Consider the following 22279-nt stretch of genomic DNA (forward strand, 5'->3'; position numbering starts at 1 on the left):
TAGTTCTTTACAGCATCAGACTTTACTTTCACCACCAAACACATCCACAACTGAGTGCCATTTCTGTTTTGGCCAAGCCTCTTCATTCTCTCTGGAGCTGTTTCTCTGCTCTTCCACAGTAGCATATTGGACACCTACCAACCTGGGGTGTATATATATATATACACACACACACATCTTCCTGTGTCGTATCTTTTTGCCTTTACATACTGTTCATTGGGTTCTCGAAGCAAGAATACTGAAGTAGTTTGCTGTTGCCTTCTCCAGTGGACTATGTTTTGTCAGAACTCTCCACCATGACCTCTCCACCTTGGTTGGCCCTGCATGGATGTCATGGCTCATTGCTTCATTGGGTTAGACAACGCTGTGATCTTTGTGATCATTTTTGTTAGCTTTTTGTGATGTGGTTTTTGTTCTGCAAGGTGTGGTATTGTGGCACTTGATTCTTCTGTCTGCCCTCTGATGGATAAGGATAAGAGGCTTGTGCAACCTTCCTGAAAACTAGGTCTTACTCTGATGGGCAAGACAATGCTCATTAAATCTTTAATCCAATGTCTGCTAGTGGGTGGGGCTGTGCTCCCTTCCTGTTAGTTGTTTGGCCTGAGGCGGGCCAGTCCTGGAGTCAGACAGGCTCTATGGTAAGGCTAAAGGCTACCTTCCAAAGGATCTGCCCCAACATATACCTCCCAGGACTGCTGCTGCCAGTGCCCTGTCCCTGCGGCAGGCCACTGCCAATGCATGCCTCTGCAGGAGACCCTCAGATACTCACAGGCAGGTCTGACTCGAGTCTCCTGTGGGGTCACTGTTCCTTTCCCCTGGGTCCTGGTGCGCACATTGTTTTGTTTGTGCCCTACAAGCATCTCCGTTTTCACCAGTCCTATGGAAGTTGTGTAATCAAATCCCACTTTCCTTCAAAGTCGGATTCCCTGGGGATTCCATCCCTTTGCCAAATTCCCAGGTTGGGAAGTCTGACGTGGGGCCTAGATCCTTTGCAGTGGGAGAACTTCTTTGGTATTGTGGGTCTCCAGTCTGTGGGTCACCCACCCAGCAGGTATGGGATTTGATTTTATCATGATTGCGCCCCTCCTGTCGTCTCGCTGCAGCTTCTCCTTTGTCCTTGGACATGGGGTATCGTTTTTTTGATGCAAACGTCCTCTTGTCAGTGGTTGTTCAGCAGCTAGTTGTGATTTTGGTGTTCCCCCAGGAGATGAGTGCACATTTGGAAATCACCATTCTGCTTTCTTTTACAATGAATTTGACTACTCTAGGTACCTCATATAAATGGAGTCCTACAGTACAATCACCCCTCGATATCCCTGGGGCATTGTTTCCATAACCCACACCACTGCAGATACCAAAATCCATAGAAGCTCAAGCCCCTTATATAAAATGGCACAGTCTTTGCATGTAACCTATGCATCTCTGGATTACTTAAATACATACAGTGTCGTTGCTGCGTAAGTCATAGCGAGTATGCAGCAAGTTCAAGTTTTGCTTTGTGGAATTTTTTTTCCCTGAATATTTTCCATTTCCTGCTGGTTGAGTCCGCAGATGTGGAGCCTGCCAGGTATATAGAGTGCCAACTGTCTTTGTCTTTGTGATTGGCTTATTGTACTTAATGCAGTGTCCTGAAATGCACCCCTCAGATGGTTTTTTGGTATTTTTTTTTTTCAATCTGTGCCTAGTTTTTTCAACCTTTTGTAATGGTCTTTAGCATAGCAGACTTTTTGAATTTTGATGATGCCCAATTTATCTGGTTTTTTTTTCTTCTATGAATTATGCTTTTAGTATCATGTCTAAGAACTCTGATCATGAAAGTTTCATGGTTTTACATTTTTGCATTTAGATTTCTGATTCCTGTTTAGTTCATTTTTTGAGGTCTCAGTCAATATTGAATTTTTTGCCTATACAAGTCCAATTGTTTTTGGCCTTGAGCTTGAGTGTATTATCTTGTGTTGCTTTTGATACTTTTGCATTTTCAGTAGTAGTAATATAAATAGGCAAACTTTTACAGCTGTTAAATGAAATATTTGACTTAAAAAAATGTTTGAGAAGAATTTGTAAGGACATTAATTTTGTCGTATAAAGCTGACAAAAATCAATACATTTTTGAACAGTATATTTGTAGATGTCTGAAGTATCTCTGATGAAACATATACTGGAAGGTTATAAGAGTGGTGCCTGTGGGTAGAGGGCTGGGTATGCAAAGTGGAGGGAAGTTATTCTCAATTTGTATTGTTTTGCATCTACTCAATTTTTGAAGCTCCCAAGGCAACATACACAGTAACAAATTCTTGGAGGGAAAAATACACTACCTTGATGAAAACTGAATGCCTTTCAGTGAAGTGACTTTCAGTAATTTGTTTAAACTGCTCTTTGTTTTCTAAGTTAATTTTATTACTGCCTATAAAAACTTGATGGCAATGGTTCTAAAACTTGAATTCCCTGTAAAAGTTACCTTAAAGTTCAACTTCTAAAATCAAGGAATAGAGTTTTAGTTGTACTGTGTGTTGGACAAATATTCACGTCTGAGATAATCCAGGTTAAGTAAATTTTCTGTTGTTTGCTACATCATCTTTGCTTTTATTTTTCAGTGCCAAACCCAAGTCAGAAATCCACGTATCAATGGCCACTCCAGTCACTGTGTCTATGGAGACCATGTCCAGTCAAAATAGTGATCAGCCCACCATTGCAGTCCCACCCACCACTCAGCAGCCTCCACCAGCCATTCCAACTATGATTGCAGCAGCTAGTCCCCCGTCACAACCAGCGGTCGCCCTTCCAACCATTCCTGGAGCAGTTCCCATCACTCCACCCATCACTACCATTGCCGCTGCCCCTCCACCGTCAGCAGCCGTGGGTGGCAGTCTATCTTCTGTTTTGGGCCCTCCTGTACCAGAGATAAAAGTTAAAGAAGAAGTGGAACCAATGGACATCATGAGGCCAGTTTCTGGTAAGTTCATTTGTAGGATACTCTTTGCTGGCAATTGCTTCTTCCCCTTTTCTTACTCTCCTCGAGAGTCCAAACTCTTGTATGACCCTCAGTCTGGAAGCCTGACTCCTAGATTCCCACTTGAAATTTCCATTTCATTAGTTTTTAATAAATAGAAGAAAGCATCCTTTTCCAAACTTAAAACCATATTGCTGCCATTTTTGTAACTAATTTTATTCCTCACCCAAATCAATGAAAAGATTGTTTCCCCAAGAGTATTTTTAAACATAGCTTCTTATATTCATTAAGGAAGTATTACCATATAAAGAGGATCACAATACTGTCAACTTAAAAAATAGTCATAATCTAAAAATTGAGAGTTATGTTTTATTCAGTGGAAATTTTTAGGACTTTTAGCCTGGGAGACAGCATCTCAAGTGACCCTTAAAGAACTGCTCTAAGGAGGCAGGGGGAGGAATCGGGTTATATAGAAGTTTGCAACACGGGACAGGTGGTCTGAACTGTGAAAATATTTTTGTGAATTGAAGAAAACCAGATATCTCAAGTTAAGGAATTTAGCGCTTTTCTATGTGTAGGAAGATCAGAGAGTCTGGGCTCACTGAAATCGTTCCTTTCATACGTATCTCAGCTCTCTCTGGCCAGGATCCTTCATTTTTCCTCAGTGCTCACCACAGGGAGTGGCTGCAGCCTAACGGCTGCCAAACCACAGATACAGTTCTCCTTCCTGGTTATCTTGGAGAGCTAGGTGAGTGTGACATCCTTGTTGATTGATAAGGCAGATGATACTCCATTTCTCAGTGTGATTATAGCTAAATGCTGGTTAATTTATGATTGATTACCTCCCAGTATGCTTTGCCTTTGTTTATGCAATAAAGTAAGATTTGCATTGTTAAAATTAGTCTCTTGATAAACATTTATGATTAGTAAAATCTCAAAAGTACCACTATCCCTTTTTGTTTTCTTCTCAACTCTAAACTTCCAGTTTGTAGAAAGGCAGGTCACTTGAGAGGCTTGCTTTCTGTTTGCTTGATTTTCCAGGCATTTGTTTGTTTGTTGGGTTCTTTGTTGTTTTGGGGCGGGTTTTTGGCTGTGACCCTTGGTTAGGCATATGAGATCTCTGTTGTGGCACTCAGGGTCTTCATTGTTGCCTGCCAGATCTTTCATTAAAGCACATGGCCTAGTTGCCCCGTGACATGTGGACTCTTAGCTCCTTGCCAAGGGAACCAAACCCATGTCCCCTGCATTGGAAGGCAGGTTCTTAACCACTGGACCACCAGGGAAGTCCCTGTTTTCTGTTTTTTTCATAATTTATTGTGGAGTCTTATTTTTCCTGACTATAAAAGTAACATTCAGTGTATGAAATTTATGTAATACAGACAAAGCCAAAGTGAAAAGCAAGTCACTTTGTGCTGTAGTTACCTACTATTACCCTCTACCATTTTGGCATGAAGGCCCCCACCTCCCATAACATTCATTCAGTTAAGAGGCGTAGTCATACTGTGCCTACAGTTTGTAAATCTGCTGTGTATTTATTTGCTTATTTATTTTCATTTATAATGCCATGAAACATCCTATGGTAACACCCTATGATACTTCAGCACTTCTGTTGAAAGATGCTATGGGTCACCCCGGAGGGGAAATGAAATGCTGTTCATCTGCTCTGTCACCCTTCTAGACAGTTCCTCTTACCTTCCCATACTAGGAATCTGACCCTAGTTCTTCCTCAAATTGTAGGGCTCAGCACCAGCCTTGGTTCTGTCAGGCTTTTCACCAAGCACTTTGTACAGATCATGCACATCTCCCATCTTCTTGAAGATTACATTCTAGTAAGAGTTCAGTTCAGTCGCTCAGTCACGTCCAACTCTTTGCGATCCCACGGACTGCAGCAAACCAGGTGTCCCTGTCCATCACCAACTCCCGGAGTTCACTCAAACTCCTGTCCATCGAGTCAATGATGCCATCCAGCATCTCATTCTCTGTCGTCCCCTTCTCCTTCTGCCTTCAGTCTTTCCCAGATCAGGGTCTTCTCAAATGAATCAGCTCTCCGCATCAGGTGGCCTCAGCTTCAACATCAGTCCTTCCAATGAACACCCAGGACTGATCTCCTTTAGTGTGGACTGGTTGGATCTCCTTGCAGTCCAAGGGACTCTCAAGAGTCTTCTCCAACACCACAGTTCAGAAGCATCAATTCTTCTGCACTCAGCTTTCTTTACAGTCCAACTCTCACATCGATACATGACCACTGGAAAAACCATAGCCTTGACTAGACAGACCTGTGTTGGCAAAGTAATGTCTTTGCTTTTGAATATGCTATCTAGGTTGGTCATAACTTTGCTTCCAAGGAGCAAGCATCTTTTAATGTCATGGCTGCAATCACTATCCGCAGTGATTTTGGAGCCCAGAAAAATAAAGTCAGCCACTGTTTCCACTGTTTCCCCGTCTATCTGCCATGAAGTGATGGGACCAGATGCCATGATCTTCGTTTTCTGAATGTTGAGCTTTAAGCCAACTTTTTCACTCTCTTCTTTCACTTTTACCAAGAGGCTCTTTAGTTCTTCTTCATTTTCTGCCATAAGGGTGATGTCATCTACATATCTGAGGTTATTGATATTTCTCCCGGCAATCTTGATTCCAGCTTGTGCTTCTTCCAGCCCAGCATTTCTCATGATGTACTCTGCATATAAGTTAAATAAGCAGGGTGACAATATACAGCCTTGACGTACTCCTTTTCCTATTTGGAACCAGTCTGTTGTTCCACATCCAGTTCTAACTATTGCTTCTGACCTGTATACAGGTTTCTCAAGAGGCAGATCAGGTGGTCTGGTATTCTCATCTCTTTCAGAATTTTCCACAGTTTATTGTGGTAAAAAGTAAAATAAAGGACAAAATGTAAGGGAAAGTTAGGGCTGGAGGTGTGATTTTTTTTAAGAGTTTTAAAGGGAAAGCTTTACTGAAGAAATGATCTTTGAGTAGAGACATTGAAGAGATGAAGTGCTGGCCATGAGAGTATCTGGAAAAAAAGCATTTCAGACTAAGAAAGCAGTAAATGTAAAAGCCTAAGATAGTAATGTGCCTCTTGTGCTCAACACAGCACAGAGGCATTGACAGATGGAGCTGAGTAAGCGAGGGCAGTGGGAGAGAGAAGGCCAGAGATACGGGTCAGGACTGTGAGAGCTTAGGAGCCTCTGGAAGGACTTTAACTTTGCTGAGGGAGCTGGGAGCTATGAGAGGGTTCTGAGGAGAGGAGGAACTTGAGTTCACTTCTGTTTTTAATAGACCACTCTGGTTACTCTGTAGAAAAAAAGACTGGGAACAAGATTAGAATTAGGGAGATGTGTTTAGAGGCTACTGCTTTAACAGCAGGGACCAGTGAAGGTTTCAGCCAAGGAAGTAGCAGTACCAGTGGTGTGACGTGGTGAGAGTATAGATATTTTATTGAAGAACTGAGAGGATTTCTTTAAATAGGGATATTGTGCATGAGGAACAGCATCAGAGGAAACTAAAGATTTGATCTTAGTAACTAGAAGCATAGGACTTCCCAGATGGCACAGTGGTGAAGAATCCACATGCCACTGCAGGAAGCGCAAGAGACACAGGTTCGATCCCTGGGTCAGGAAGATCCCCTGGAGTAGGAAATGGCACCCCACTCCAGTATTCTTGTGTGGAAAATTCCATGGTCAAAGGAGCCTGGCAGGCTGCAGTCCGTGGAGTCTCAAAAGAGTCAGACATGACTGAGAGACCGAGTACAAACACAAAACTGGAAACCCTCATTTTCAGTACAGCAGGGGGACTCCATTGTGTAGGGAGAGATTAGGAGTTAGTTTTTGCTCTGGTGAGTTTGAGTTAGACTTTCAAGTGGACATCAAGTAGTCTGATCTGTAAGCCTAGCTTTTAGAAGAAAATTAAGTTGCCGGTGTAAATTGGGGAGTTGCCATTATATGTATGAATTATGTTTAAAGCCATGAGCCTGGCTGGGTAATGGATAGGATCATCTGAGGAATGAGTGCTGATAAGAAACAGAAGTAGTTGTAAATTGAACCCTGGGGCACTGCACCATTTTCAGAAGGGAGGAGTCCAAAACCAGCAAAGAAGACTAAATGGACAGGCTGGAGTGATAGGAATAAAACGTGGAGTGTGTGATGTCCTGGAAAGCCAGGACAAGGGTTACAGCTGCTGAGAGAGAGAGTAAGGTAAGCACTGAGCAGCGACCATTGGGTATAACAACATGAAGGTCATGCAGATCTTGAGAAGAGCATTTGCCACGTAATCATATTGGGCCACAGCATGGTGGGGTGTGGGTTCAGGAGAAAGCTGGGAGATAACTGTGAGAGACATTGAGTATAAACAGCACTTGAGGCACTTGTTATAAAGCACCAGAAAAAGGAAGGCCAATAACTGAAGGGAAATGATGCCAAGTTTTCTTTTTGGCTACACTGGGTCTTCGTTGCTGCACGTGGGCTTTCTCTGGTTGCTGTTCTTCATTATGGTGCCCAGACTTCTCACTGTGGTGGTTTCTCTTGTGGAGCACAGGCTTTAAGCGTGTATGCTTCAGTAGTTGTGGCAGGTGGGATTTTCCCAGACCAGGGATCGAATTCATGTCCCCTGCATTGGCAGGTGGATTCTTAACCACTGGGCCACCAGGGAAGCCCCAAAGTTATTTTTAAGACAGGACAAATGAGTTTTGTATGTTAATGGGAATGAGCCAATAAAGAGGAAAGAACTGATGATGCAGGAAAAAGATGAATTCTTGCGGCGATGTCTGAGGAGATGAGAGTGGGTGGGACCTACCTTGAAAGTGAAGGAATCTGCCTTTCCTGAAAGCACAGAGAGAAAGGAAGTGCCTGGTCACCGTGCAAGTGAGTGGGTATATGTGGTGGGAATTTATGGACGTTTCCTTCTGATGATTTCTGTGTTTTTCTGTCAAATAGAAAGCATAGGCATTAGCTGAGGGAAAGGGCAGTATGGGAAGTGTGGAGGGCAAATGGACCTGGCAGATGCGGGAGGATCTTCCAGCAGCAGTGCCGGCCTGCTGTCAGGAGGCCTGTTTGCATTGCTGTGTGTTTTCCTCTGGCTGCCCTCAGCTGCATAGGTGTAGACTTAGTTGGAGAGTTGGGTTTAACCTGCTGTGCTTTTTGTTCAGTGAGTGCAGTATAGCATGAGAAGGGACAGTAAGTGAATAAATAAAATTGATAGGAGAGCTAAAACCCGATGATCAGAAAGAGAAGATATTACAGGGATGAATGACAGCAAAAAAACTACTATGGTTAATGGAAAATAGTTCTTAATGGTGTATAAGAATTGTTGGAGGTGAGTTGCTAAGAGAAATGACCTGGAAAGAGAGTTGCTTTTGACTGGAAAGTCAGATGTTAGAGATTGAGATTAGATGACAGAGTTGAAGCTGTGACTGTTGGGAATGGATGGCTGAGGAATGGTAGAAGGAAAGGACGGACCAAGGATACAGTAGAAGAGTTGAGGTGAGCTTTTATCATGAATTGCAAGTCACCAGATATATGACCCATACAAGCCCAAACAAACGCTGTTGGCTTTGTGCTTAGCATGCTCTTTGTCTGGAGGCACTGGACTGGCTGTGCTCTGAAGCCAGACCGCCTCTCTCACCACCCAGCTCTCCATCACTCTCTGTGCGGTGTGTGCCGCATTTCCCATCATTAAGTTGAGGGGCAATACTGTCCGCTTACCCAGATTATTATTGAAGCCTATATGAGGTGATGGGTTATCTCCTAGAAATTACTGTTGAAAGACTTGAAAAATAGTGGCTTGAACATGTAAGTTTTTATTGTTTCTCTTGAAGTGAATCCTGGGGCAGACAGTCCAGCCATGTTATGTGGATTCCATAAAATCTTTAGGGATCCAGCCTTCTACCACCCCTAGAATTTGACCCTAATGCTCTTGACTCAAGATAGCTGCTGGAACTCTAGCTATCCCATCTGAGTTCCAGGGTCACAGGAAGAAGACACGGAGTGGGTAAAGCCTTCGTTCTTTTAAGGAAAGTTCTTAAAATTTCTGCAAAGCACTAGAATTTTCATTTCAAATAGCCATACCATACCGTAAGAGAAACTAGTAAATATAGTCTTTCAGCTGAGTGGCAGTGTGCCCATTTCAGGGTGAGGAGCACCTTGTACTAAGGGAGATGAAGGTGTGAGGCGTCAGAGAGCAGCGGGCAACCTCTGCCGCAGTTAGCGTGCTTTAGCAGCGTCCTGGGCACGTGTAGATATTGGCTGTCTTTTCTGTCTTTGTTAACGCTCTCTCTGATGGAAGTCAGCTGACACTCTCCACCGTGTTTGGGTTCTCATACACGTGCACCCTGTTTCCTATGACAGCAGTTCCTCCTCTGGCTACCAACACCATGTCTCCGTCTCTTGCATTGCTGGCTAACAACCTGTCCATGCCTACAAGTGACTTACCCCCTGGTGCTTCGCCAAGGAAAAAGCCTCGGAAGCAGCAGCATGTGATTTCAACAGAAGAAGGGGATATGATGGAGACAAACAGCACTGATGACGAGAAGTCCACTGCCAAGAGTCTTCTGGTGAAGGCAGAGAAGCGCAAGTCTCCTCCCAAGGAGTATATTGGTAATGCTCACTTGAGTTAACTTTGGTCATGGAAAGCTTCCCACTTAAGCTAGGAGTTTATCCCTGAGGCTGTTTACAGTAACTATTTCACTTACAGCTCATCTGCAGAAATTGTACCAGGAAATATTGTTGCAAATATATAGTAAGCTATATAATGTTTTCTTTTTCTTCTCGTTTAAATAGATGAAGAAGGTGTAAGGTATGTCCCAGTGCGTCCAAGACCTCCCATTACTTTGCTCCGTCACTATCGGAACCCCTGGAAAGCTGCTTACCACCACTTTCAGCGGTACAGTGATGTCCGGGTCAAAGGTCAGTTTTGCCAGAAATGGTTAGTGTTGACTCATGCAGTTGGTTTTTCATTCAGCTGTGTTAAAGTCACAGTAGAATGAAAAGACAGAATCACAGTTTTCCAGCTTCAAAAAGAACCCCGTCAGTTTTGTTATAAATTTATTGTTTACTCTTAAGCATAATATACAGTTGAGCATAAAATTTGGAGAATTATCCTTTGCTGTAGAAAGTTATATGTACTTTACTGAGAACACAGTCTAATGAATAAGACTACTGTGTTGCCACTCCCCAGGTAGTGACAGATGACCTCCTTAGCCCCTAAAGTAGTTGAGGAGGAGCTATACTAGATTGTTATGGGACATAGACCACAGTAGTCCCGGGCTGCTCAGATGTACATTCAGCATAAGCCCTAGAAAGTGTATTTTCCAAAAGGCCTTTTGTTTAACATATGTGAAACAAAAGATCTTTTGTTCAACATTTGTTCAAACATATGTGGGATGATCTAGTGTGAGCACACAGTAAATGTTTTTGTGGTTGTTGAACTTGAGAATAACATTCTAATAAACACACTTACAGTGAAAATGGATGATAGCAGTTTGCTTGAATCTGCAAATATTTCTGTGGATAGACTTTAAGTGTTATTAGTCTCAAATATAATCATTGCATAGAGAAGTGTGAGTTTTCAGAGAATTGGCCATATTTCCTATTCCCTCAAATAAATTGTATTTAGAAGCTTCTCCGAGGGTTCCCTTGAAGCCTCAAGATGAGTCCAAGTTAGATGGTGCAGACTAAAGCCCATGAGCAGGAGTGAAGATCCTGACAGTTCAGTCTCTGAATGGGAGCACAGAGGTGGCTGCACTGCCCTGCTTTTCTTCCTCGTGAGTGTACCCTGAGTTTAGAAAAGAGGGTGAGACTTCCAAAGAGAAATCAGAGGCTGTGGGCCTTTGGTGAAAGTAGGATATGAGCCACCAAACATTTCTTCACATCACAGAATTCCATATTGTAGCAGGAAAATATTTACAGTTTCCCTAGTAACATTTTAAGGCTTATAAGAAAATACCTATTGCTTATTGGAATTCACTCTTCATAAGCTATCTCAAGGTAATTTGACAGCTGAAAATATTGATGATTCCTAAATCTGCTGTTCAAATATGTATGTATTAATCATTTTGTGCCAAGTCTCTTGACTATTAAACTTTAATTGAACTGTTTTGCCTAAGCTGTAAAGTCATATTCGTATAAACAAGTAAAGACAGAATACTGAAAACAGGTAATTCACTTGAAGAAAAGGAAAAAAAGAAATGGCAAGAAGCACAGGAAGCAAACAGAAAACAAATAATAACCTGGCAGACTTAGCCTTACATATCAGTAATTATCTTAAGTGTAAATAATCTAACATATCAATTAACACACAGATTGGCAGAGAGAATGAAAAAAAGATGCAACCATATTCTGTCCGTAAGAAGCTTCAGATACAGTGTATCATAGAGTGACAGTAAAAGGATGGAAGACCAAACGTTGCAAACGTTGATTTTAAAAGAGTGGTTATATTAATATCGAATAAAATAGACTTCAGAGGAAAGAAAATTACCAGAAATGAAGAAAGGCATTACATACTGATTTAAAAAATAGTCAGCAAAACCCAAGAGCTTCAGAAATATGAAGCAAAAACAGCTGAAAGAAATAGTAGGCAAATATGTGGTTATAGTTAGAACATCAACATACTCGTCTCAGCAATTGATAGAAGCACTTGATAGAGAATCAGCAAGAATATGCAAGAAGTGAATACCACAAACCAACATTTAGTAGACATTTATAGGACACTTGAACTGCAGCAGAATACATATTCTCTCAAGATGCACATAGACCTTATTTAGGATCATGCTGCTGCTGCCGCTGCTAAGTCACTTCAGTCGTGTCCGACTCTGTGCGACCCCAGAGACGGCAGCCCACCAGGCCCCGCCATCCCTGGGATTCTCCAGGCAAGAACACCGGAGTGGGTTGCCATTTCCTTCTCCAATGCATGAAAGTGAAAAGTGAAAATGAAGTCACTCAGTCATGTACGACTCTTTGGGACCCCATGGACTGCAGCCCACCAGGCTCCTCCATCCATGGGATTTTCCAGGCAAGAGTACTGGAGTGGGGTGCCACTGCCTTCTCCATTTAGGATCATAAACCTCAACAATTTGGAGAGAGTTGAAATCATGTAGAGCATCTTCAGTGAAGGCAATGGCACCCCACTCCAGTACTCTTGCCTGGAAAATCCCATGGATGGAGGAGCCTGGTAGGCTGCAGTCCATGCGGTTGTGAAAAGTCGGACACGACTGAGTGACTTTACTTTCACTTTTCACTTTCATGTATTGGAGAAGGAAATGGCAACCCACTCTGGTGTTCTTGCCTGGAGAATCCCAGGGACGGCAGAGCCTAGTGGGCTGCCATCTATGGGGTTGCCCAGAGTCAGACATGACTGAAGCAACTTGGCAGCAGCAGCAGCAGAGTATCTTCATTGGCCATGATAGACTCAAACTAGAAACCAATAACAGATAACAGAAAAACCTTCAACCCATGGGAATTAAACATGGGGATGGCCGTGGTTCACTATAGGGACAAAGATACTGGCGGCAGCAGTTCTGGGGAGTACTCATTGGGATAGCCCTCCCAGAAGCTGCCATTAGCTACCCCCAGCAACCTCTAGGCTCCAGTGCTGGAATGCCTCAAGCCAGATAACCAACAGGGCAGGAACACAGCTCCACCCACCAGCTCATGCTTGTGCTAAGTCATTTCAGTCCTGTCTGTGATCTGATGGAGTATAGCCCTCCAAGCTCTTCTGTCCATGGGATTCTCAAGGCAAGAATGCTAAATTTGGTTGCCATTTCCTACTCCAGAGGATCTTCCTGACCCAGGAATCAAACCTGACTCTCTTGCATCTTCTGCATTGGCAGGCAGGTTCTTTACCACTAGTGCCAACCAGCAGACAGCTTAAGTCTCTGAGCACTGCCCTGACCACCAGAGAGACAGAACCCAGCTCCACCCACCCCTTGGCAGGAACCAGGCCCTCCCATTAGGAAATCTGCACAAACCTCTTAGCCTCATCCACCAGCGAGCACATAGCAGAAGCAACAACCACAGTACTGCAGCCTGCAGAATGGAAACCACAATCACAGGAAGCTAGACAAAATGAGACAGCAGAGGGACATGTCCCAGACGGAGGAACAAGATAAAACCCCAGAACAACCAAGTGAAGTGGAGACAGGCAGCCTACCAGAAAAAGAGTTTGAAATAATGATAGTAAAGAAGATCCAGCACAGAAAAAATACAGAGGCATAGATTAAGAAGATACAAGAGATGTTTTACAAAGACCTAGAAGAACTAAAGAACAAAGATGAACAACACAGTAACTAAAATGAAAACTACACTAGAAGGAATCAATAGCAGAATAACTGAAGCAGGAAAACATATGAGTGATCTAGAAGACAGAACGGTGGGAATCACTGCCGTAAAACAGGAGAAAGAAAACCGAGTGAAGAGAAATTAAAACAATCTGAGAGAGCTCAAGACAACATTAAATGTACCAACACTCACATTAGAGGGGTCCCAGAAGAGAGAGGGAAAGGACCTGAGAAGATACTTGAAGACATAATAGCTGAGAACTGCCCTAACATGGGAAGGGAAATAGTCACCCAACTCCAGAAAGCAGAGTCCCAGGCAAGAAAAACCCAAGGAGGAACACACCAAGACATAGTAATTTTTGTCAAAAAGACAAAAATAAAACATTAAAAGCAACAAGGGGAAAACAACAGGTAACATACATGGGAATTCCCATAAAGTTATCAGCTGATTTCTCAGCAGAAACTTTGCAGGCCAGAAGGGAATGGTGCAATATATTTAAAGTGTAGGAGGAAAGAACCTACAACCAAGAATACTCTACCCAGCAAGGCTTTCATTCAGATTCAATGGAGAAATCAAAAGCTTTACATACAGGTAAAGGCTGAGAAAATTCAGCACCACCAGACTAGCTTTGCAACGAATTCTAAAGGAACTTCTCTAAGTGGAAAAGACCACAACTAAAAATAAGAAAATTGCTAATGGAAAAGTTCACTGGCAAAGGCAAATGTACAATAAAGGTAGGAAATCACATCCACACAAATATTATATCACAACCAGCAGTTGTGAGGAGACCACAAATACAGGATATTGGAAATGCATTTGAAATTTAAAAACCAGCAGCTTATTAACAATCTTGTCTGTATATAGACTGCTGTATCAAAACCTCAGGATAACCACAAAGTCGACAGTAGATACACGCTTAGAAGAGGGATCCAAACACAACGCTAGTCACTAAATGACAAGAGAACAAAAGAAGACCTGCGAGAAGACCTGTGAAGAAAAAAGACTAGGAAAACAATCCAAAACAACAAAGTGGCAGTAAGAACATACATATCAATGATTACCTTAAATGTAAACGGGTTAAATGCTTCAACCAAAAGACGTAGACTGGTGAATGGATACAAAAACAAGGCCCCTGAGTTTGCTGTCTGTAAGAGAACCACTTCAGATCTAGGGACACATACAGACTGAAAGTGAAAGAATGGAAAAAGGTATTCTGTGCAAATGGAAATCAAAAGAAAGCTGGAGTACCAGTACTCATACCAGGCAAAATTAGACTTACAGAAAACAAAGGACACTACATAATCATCAAAGGATCAATCCAAGAAGGTGTAACAATTGTAAATGATACATGCACCCGACATAGAACACCTCAATATATAAGGCAAATACTAACAGCCATAAAGGGAGAAATTGACAGGAACACAATAATAGTGGGAGACTTTAACACTCATCTTTCATCAATGGACAGATCATCCAGACAAAATCAATAAGGAAATACAGTATTAGAAATACTAATAATGCCACATGCTGCTGAGGATGTAGAGAAACTAAATTTCTTATACATTCCTTTGAGCATTTTGATTGTTACGCCACTGCCTTCTAGACTCCACTGATTCTCCTGAGAAGTCAGCTGTTGATTTTAATGGGATTATATTGTAAGTGATGCATCATGTTTTATCTTACTTCTTTGAAGATATTTTTAGCTTTGACTTTCAACATTTTTACTTTGATACATCTGTATGCATGTATCTTCTTTGGAGTTAGCCTTGAGCTTCCTGATATATACATTACTGTTTTTCAGTAAATGTGAGAAATCTTAAGTCATTTTTTCTTTGAATATTTCTTCTCCTTTATCTCTTTTCCTTTTGGTACCCCATTATACATGCATTGGTGCTCTTCAGTTCAGTTCAGTTCAGTCACGCAGTCGTGTCTGACTCTTTGCGACCCCATGAATCGCAGCACGCCAGGCCTCCCTGTCCATCACCAACTCCCGAAGTTCACTCAAACTCATGTCTATCCAGTCAGTGATGCCATCCAGCCATCTCATCCTCTGTCGTCCCCTTCTCTTGCCCCCAATCCCTCCCAGCATCAGAGTCTTTTCCAATGAGTCGACTCTTCGCATGAGGTGAGGTGGCCAAAGTACTGGAGTTTCAGCTTCAGCATCATTCCCTCCAAAGAAATCCCAGGGCTCATCTCCTTCAGAATGGACTGGTTGGATCTCCTCGCAGTCCAAGGGACTCTCAAGAGTCTTCTCCAACACCACAGTTCAAAAGCATCAGTTCTTCAGCGCTCAGCCGCCTTCACAGTCCAACTCACATCCATACATGACCACAGGAAAAACCATAGCCTTGACTAGACAGACCTTTGTTGGCAAAGTAAAGTCTCTGCTTTTGAATATGCTATCTAGGTTGGTCATAGCTTTCCTTCCAAGGAGTAAGCGTCTTTTAATTTCATGGCTGCAGTCACCATCTGCAGTGATTTGGGAGCCCAAAAAAATAAAGTCTGACACTGTTTCCACTGTTTCCCCATCTATTTCCCATGAAGTGATGGGACCGGATGCCATGATCTTCGTTTTCTGAATGTTGAGCTTTAAGCCAACTTTTTCACTCTCCACTTTCACTTTCATCAAAAGGCTTTTTAGTTCCTCTTCACTTTCTGCCATAAGGATGGTGTCATCTTCATATCTCAGGTTATTGATATTTCTCCTGGGAATCTTGATTCCAGCTTGTGCTTCTTCCAGCCCAGCGTTTCTCATGATGTACTCTGCACAGAAGTTAAATAAGCAGGGTGACAATATACAGCCTTGATGTACTCCTTTTCCTATTTGGAACCAGTCTGTTGGTGCTCTTAACGGTGTACAATTTCTGTCTCTATGTTGATACTCTGTTTAATGTGACATGATTATCATCCCTTCTTTTACTTCTTCACTCATACTTTCTTTTCATTCTGTGAATTTATTCATAATGGCTACTTTGAAATCTTTTAAATATGACATCTGGTCACTCTTATCGAGCATTTTCTGCTGCCTATTTCTTTTTCCCCATGTATGGGTCATACTTCCCTGTTTGTTTGAATGCCTCATAATTTTTGTTGGAAACTGGACATTTTAGATAATGTAGCGACTCCAGGTACTGGTCTCGCTGCCTCCTCAAAGACCCGCTATAGTTATTTGCATTTTTAGCTGTTTAGTGACTGGCTGGATTCTTTTAGTGAAGTCTGATCAGCTCCACCCCACCAGCACCACCAAGTGGTAAGCCTCTGATGTTACTCCTTGGGAGACAGAGCTTTGAGTATACCCACAGCCACCGTGGGAGGACAGTGGCATGGGCAGGCTTCTCTCCTCCTGTTCCCCTGACCACGTTCAACTGATAACCCCACTTATTGCTTGCCATTTGGTCTATTAAGAACACAGTGCTGGAATTTGCCCTTAAACACAAATTCCTCTGCAAACTAATCCAGTCGTATTGTAGCTCCTTGCCAGAATGGTTTCTGAGGTCAGTGTTTGATAATCATTCTGACCCCAAGGAGAGCTCCTGCCAGCTCTCTTGCTCTTTGTTCTCTCCTGCAAATGGGTCAGCCCACAGTCTAGGCTGTGTCTTCACTGTGTCTGCACATTTCCTCCCACTTGCCTTACCTACACCCTCCACTGCTCATGGGAGCACCTTTAGGTTTGAACTTCACACTCTGTTGAAATTGGAGCCAGCTCCTTTGGGAAGAGATTAGAAGCTTCCTGTTTTATGGCCTGTTTGTTTCTCCAGGCAGAATGTCTGAGCCTAGGGTTCTGGAGGTGGGGGTGGGCCAATGGCAACTTAGCAGGTGAGTGCTCGTTGGAGGGGAGATGGGGAGCAGCCTGTCTTCCACGTGGCCTGCCTCTCCTAGGGTGATGCACCACTTCACAAGCCAGGAGAAGGGCTCCTGGGCCCCAGTGTTCTCAGCTCACCTTGCCTAAGGTACAGTCTCCCTTCTACAAGTGGGGATTAAGCAAAAGAAGGGAACCCCCACATGTCGACTAGACTCAGGACCTGAGACTTAGCCTCAGCAACAGGGAGCAGGATGGGAAATGCCCTGTTCCTTTTGGGAACTGGGGAAGAGGGAACCCTGTGCTTGGGGCTATAGCAATCTGGAACAGAGTCTCCACCTTCCAAGCTAGAGGGAGAAGGAGATAGGGATCAGTCTTGGTTCAAATGCCACAGACCTACTGGTCTTTCACCTTTTAGTAGATTTGTTTGAATAGATGTTTCTGCCTTGCTGTTTGCCCTTAGGACCTTTTTCCAGAGGTTTAAAGGGTTTTTTTTAATTTCTCCAGTTCCACTGGGGAAGCTGCTTAGCAGAACATTGTCGTATTGCAATTCAGCTGTCTTTTACACATTACTGAGCTACCCTGGAAAACAGTTTGGCAGTTTCATAAAAACTAAACATACACTTACCATATAACCCGACAGTTGCCCTCCTGGGCATTTATCCCAGAAAAATGAAAACCCTCTGTCCACACAGAAATCTGGATAGAGGTGTTCATAGCAGCATCTCTGGTAATAGCCAAGAGCTGGAAACAACACAGATAGTATCAAACAGTTAAACAAACGAGCCGTTGACTCTTGTCAGCAATGGACAGGAAAGAACTATTGATTATGCAGCAGCTTAGGCATTGTGCTTAGGCTTACGGGGAAATCAATTTTCAAAACATGCACCCTCTCCCTTCCCCGGAAAAAAGACACATACCGTGCGACTCTGTTTATATAATCTCAGAGTGACAAAGTTATACACATAGAGAAGAAATGAGTGGATCAAGGGTTAATCGTAAGCAAGGGGTGGTGTGACCATGAAGGTGTGGCACAGGAGGTCTCTCGTGGTGGTGAGTAGCTCTAAACCTCGATTGACATAGCAGTTACATAAATGTACACGTGATATATGACATATACTCACTTTACATCAGTGGCAATTTCCTGGGTGTGATAACTGTACTACAGTTACTAAGATGTAAACAGTGAGGGAAAACTGGGTAAAGGGGAATACTGGACCTCTTGTTACTATCTTTTTTCCCCAACAAAAGCTTTAGTGAGCTATAATTCATGTAGCATGCAATTAACCTATTAAAATGTACAATTCAGTGATTCTTAGTGTATTCACAAAGTTGCGTGTTTATCTCTACATTTAATTTTAAAACATTTTCATTAGCCCAACAAGTATAACCCTTAACTATTAGTACAACCCTTAGCTGTCATCACCAGTCCTGCCGTCTTCACTCCTCTCTACCCCCAACCCTAGGAACCTCTTTTATCTACTTGCCATCTCTTTAAATTTCCCGTTGCTGGACATTTCCTATGAACAGAATCATATACCATGCAGTCTTCTGTGACAGGTTTATTTCACTTAATTTAATGTTTTCAAGAGTCATCCGTATGGTATGTATCAGGACTTCAGTCAATTTTCCTGCCAAATAATACTCTATTTTATGGATGTATACCACATATTATTTATCCATTCATCACTCAGTAGGCATTTGGGTTGTTTCCACTTTTTGATCATGAATACTGTTCCTATGGTCATCTGTGTCTACATTTTTGTGGGAACATTTGTTTTCATTTCTCTTGTACATACACCTAAGAATGGAATTTCTGGGCTGTTTGGTAACTATGTTTAACATTCTAGGAACTCTGAGAGTATTTTCCAAAGCAAATACATTTTACTTTCCCACCAGGAATGCATACGACTTCTGATTTTTCCACATCCTCACCAACACTTACTCTTTTTTTATTATTATTATGGCATCTTAAGGGGTTTGAAATGGTACTTACTGCAGTTTTTATTTGCATTTCCCTAACGCCTAATGACGGAGAAGGCGATGGCACCCCACTCCAGTACTCTTGCCTGGAAAATCCATGGACGGAGGAGCCTGATAGGCTGCAGTCCATGGGGTCGCTAAGAGTCGGACATGACTGAGCGACTTCACTTTCACTTTTCACTTAAATGCATTGAAACAGGAAATGGCAACCCACTCCAGTGTTCTTGCCTGGAGAATCCCACGGACCGGGAAGCCTGGTGGGCTGCCGTCTATGGGGTTGCACAGAGTCGGACACAACTGAAGTGACTTAGCACCAGCAGCAGCAATGCCTCATGATGTTGAATATCTTCATGTTTGTTGGCAATTTGTATATGTTTTTTGGAAAAATGTGTGTTTAGATATTTTGTCCTTTTTAATTCATTTGTCTTTATTGTTGAGTGGTAAGAATTCTTCCTATGTTCTAAATACAGGTCTCTTACCAGATATATCTCTATACTATCTTTGCAGCTTCTGTGAATCTAATTATTTTGAGCTGAAAAGTTTTTTTATAATGCTCGTAACAACAGACACAAGACCATGTAAAACTGATGAAAGCTGAAGAGAGTCAGTGGACTTTGTCAGTAGCATGGTTGTGATGTTACACTGCGGTTTTGCCAGATACTACCACTGAGGGAAACCAGATAAAGAATACATAGGACCTCTCTGTATTATTTCTTACAATTGCATATGAATCAATAATTATCTCAAAAAGTTTAAGATTTTTAAATTACTTTCTTGCTAATCTTTGCCTACCAGATAAGTTTGGGGGTTTTGTGTTGTTGTTAATTATTCTAGGAAGTAAAGTTAATCAGTTTTAGGTTCACAGCAGAATTGAACGGGAGGTAAAGAGATGTCCCGTGTCTGCCCCCCATCCCCTGTCCCCACACACGCACAGCCTCCCTCACTCTCAGCGTCCCTCACCGCAGTGGCACATTTGGTGAGCCTACACTGAAATAATCATCACCCGGAGTTTATCATTTACATTAAGGTTCAGTCTTGGTCTTATGCATTTGACAAATATATAGATAGGATTTTGTCAAGATTAATTTTTTAGGGACTTCCCTGGTGGACCAGCGGTCAAGAATCTACCTTCCAATGCAGGGGATGAGGGTTCAGTCCCTAGTGGGGAACTGAGATCCCACATAGCACGACAGCCGAGCCCACGCATTCTAGAGCCCATGCTCTGCGACTAGAGAAAGTCTGAGTGCCACAGCAAAGATCCAGTGCAGCCAAAATTTTAAACAGAAAACAATATTGATTTTTTCAATAAGGTAATTTTTTTAAAAATAGTTTGTGATTATCCATGTAATGTGTAAATCCATTTTAAGTCCTGGTGAGCAGTAATGTTAAAACTTCACAGATATGTCTAAACTCACCTCTGACAGGTGCCCCTCAGTCCTAGTTTGTCTTTCCCCAGTCTAAATGATAAAGTTCATATTTATTTTACTACAGTGCTGATTTGTGGACTTTTTCACCTGAATTTAAATGTTACTCAAGTTGGAGTCCTATGATTTCTTCCAAGATCTAGATAACACCACAGAGCTTTTAAGCTTAATGCCCAGACTCTCCACATGCTTGGAGACATCACGCATGAGCAAGGCTCCAACCCACTAAAAACTGTTTCCCTCACTTAAAACCTTAGAGTATTAGCTTACTCTCTTTTGAACTCATTAGATTAGCAAAGTAAGTCTTATTTTGCTGGAGTGAACCAAAAGAGCTTTTATTGATATTGTGACTTACATTCTCAGTGACTTTTATTTATTTATTTTTTTATGGTTCCAGAGGAGAAGAAAGCTATGCTGCAGGAAATAGCTAATCAGAAAGGAGTATCGTGTCGTGCTCAAGGCTGGAAGGTTCACCTCTGTGCAGCCCAGTTGCTACAGCTGGTAGGTGGCACTCTAGCAGTTGTTAGTCCTGCTGAGGACATCTGAGTTCATAGAGCATTTTCTTTAGGGGTGATTGTGAAGCGTTCCCAGTTAACATGGATCATGGTGGAGTTTTTATGCGTGCAAGACCTACAGTTAAGGTTCATATTATGTGTTGCTGTGACATCTGAAACAGAGGGGGCCTGTCAACCCGTTCTGACTGCTCCTCACTGTGGGAGTAAGGCATATTAGCACTTCTCCCTAAGCAGTGGGCTTCAGTTCTCCTCCAGCTCGAGACACTCAGATAAGCCAGTGATGTCCTCCTGGGGGCACCAGGGGGCGCCACGTACTCTTGCACTACGGAGCCTGCCTCCTGCAGCCCCTACCTGTTCCCTCTTGCTCTCTCTGTCATGGAGGGCACCCCACTGTGGTTCAGCATGACATGCAGTGTCCTCCTCCCCTGGGCCGCGAGCATACTGAAGAGTAAACTGCTGTTGATCTCATCTGTCCAGTGCGCTCTGTGTTCAGCCCTTTCCATAACCCCTGGGCAAGACTCCTTCCTTCAGCAAGGTAAAGAGGAGCCGAGCAAAATAATCTCACGAAGTCTTTCTGTCTTTGGAGTAGCCATGATCTGAAGAACATGGTCTTTTTTTTTTTTTAAGTAGTGCCATGGCTAGGTTTAAATTTAGCATAAAAGCATATTTTTATGGAACTTATGGACATGTTTTTCAGAGAAATTGGGAATTTAGGGGAGAATTTAAAAGCCATCCTTGGACTTCCGTGGTGGTGCAGTGGTTAAGACTCTGAGCTTCCACTGCAAGGAGGTCAGGTTGGATATATTAGGGAACTAAGATCCCACATGCTGCGTGGTGCAGCCAAAAAAAGAGTTATCCTAGAAGATACTCTGAATTATGGCCAATTGTGATGTAAATTGTTGATTAACTTTCCTTACTGTACTGTATCTTAGTCATTGGGAGAAATGATTTTATAACCCAGACAGACCTGATACCAGTTTACACAGGTGATTCAAGGTGGGTTTTTTGCCTGCGTTTGATGAAGAAAAGTATTTCTGAGGTCATGATTCCCTCCTTCTTGTTTGTTGCAGACAAATCTAGAACATGATGTTTACGAAAGACTCACCAACCTGCAGGAAGGGATTATCCCAAAGAAAAAAGCAGCAACTGATGATGATTTACACCGAATAAATGAACTAATACAGGTTTGAAAGAGCCCTTTCCCTCCCCTTATTTCTCCCTTCCCCTCTCTCCACTAATATCTTTGGTAAAAACCGATTATTTTCTTCAGCCTGCATTATCCAGAAACAGTAAAGTGTTTTTTTCCCTATGTGAAAGCCTCAAAATGGCTCAGTTCAAAG

At 42.5% G+C, this 22279-nt stretch overlaps 1 protein-coding gene across 12 annotated transcripts in view; it reads left to right on the forward strand.

Moving 5' to 3' along the window:
- SAP130 (Sin3A associated protein 130) overlaps positions 1-22279 on the forward strand; it is a 99796-nt gene that overhangs the window by 54467 nt on the left and 23050 nt on the right. For all 12 annotated transcript variants that reach the window (XM_024979521.2, XM_024979531.2, XM_024979523.2 and 9 more), the window contains 5 exons: positions 2595-2953; positions 9292-9540; positions 9724-9849; positions 20822-20925; positions 22010-22123. In XM_024979521.2, coding sequence (XP_024835289.1) covers positions 2595-2953; positions 9292-9540; positions 9724-9849; positions 20822-20925; positions 22010-22123 — 952 coding nt within the window. The remainder of the gene's footprint in view (positions 1-2594; positions 2954-9291; positions 9541-9723; positions 9850-20821; positions 20926-22009; positions 22124-22279) is intronic.

This window comes from Bos taurus, chromosome 2 (genome assembly GCF_002263795.3).
Source record: "Bos taurus isolate L1 Dominette 01449 registration number 42190680 breed Hereford chromosome 2, ARS-UCD2.0, whole genome shotgun sequence".
NCBI lineage: Eukaryota > Metazoa > Chordata > Mammalia > Artiodactyla > Bovidae > Bos > Bos taurus.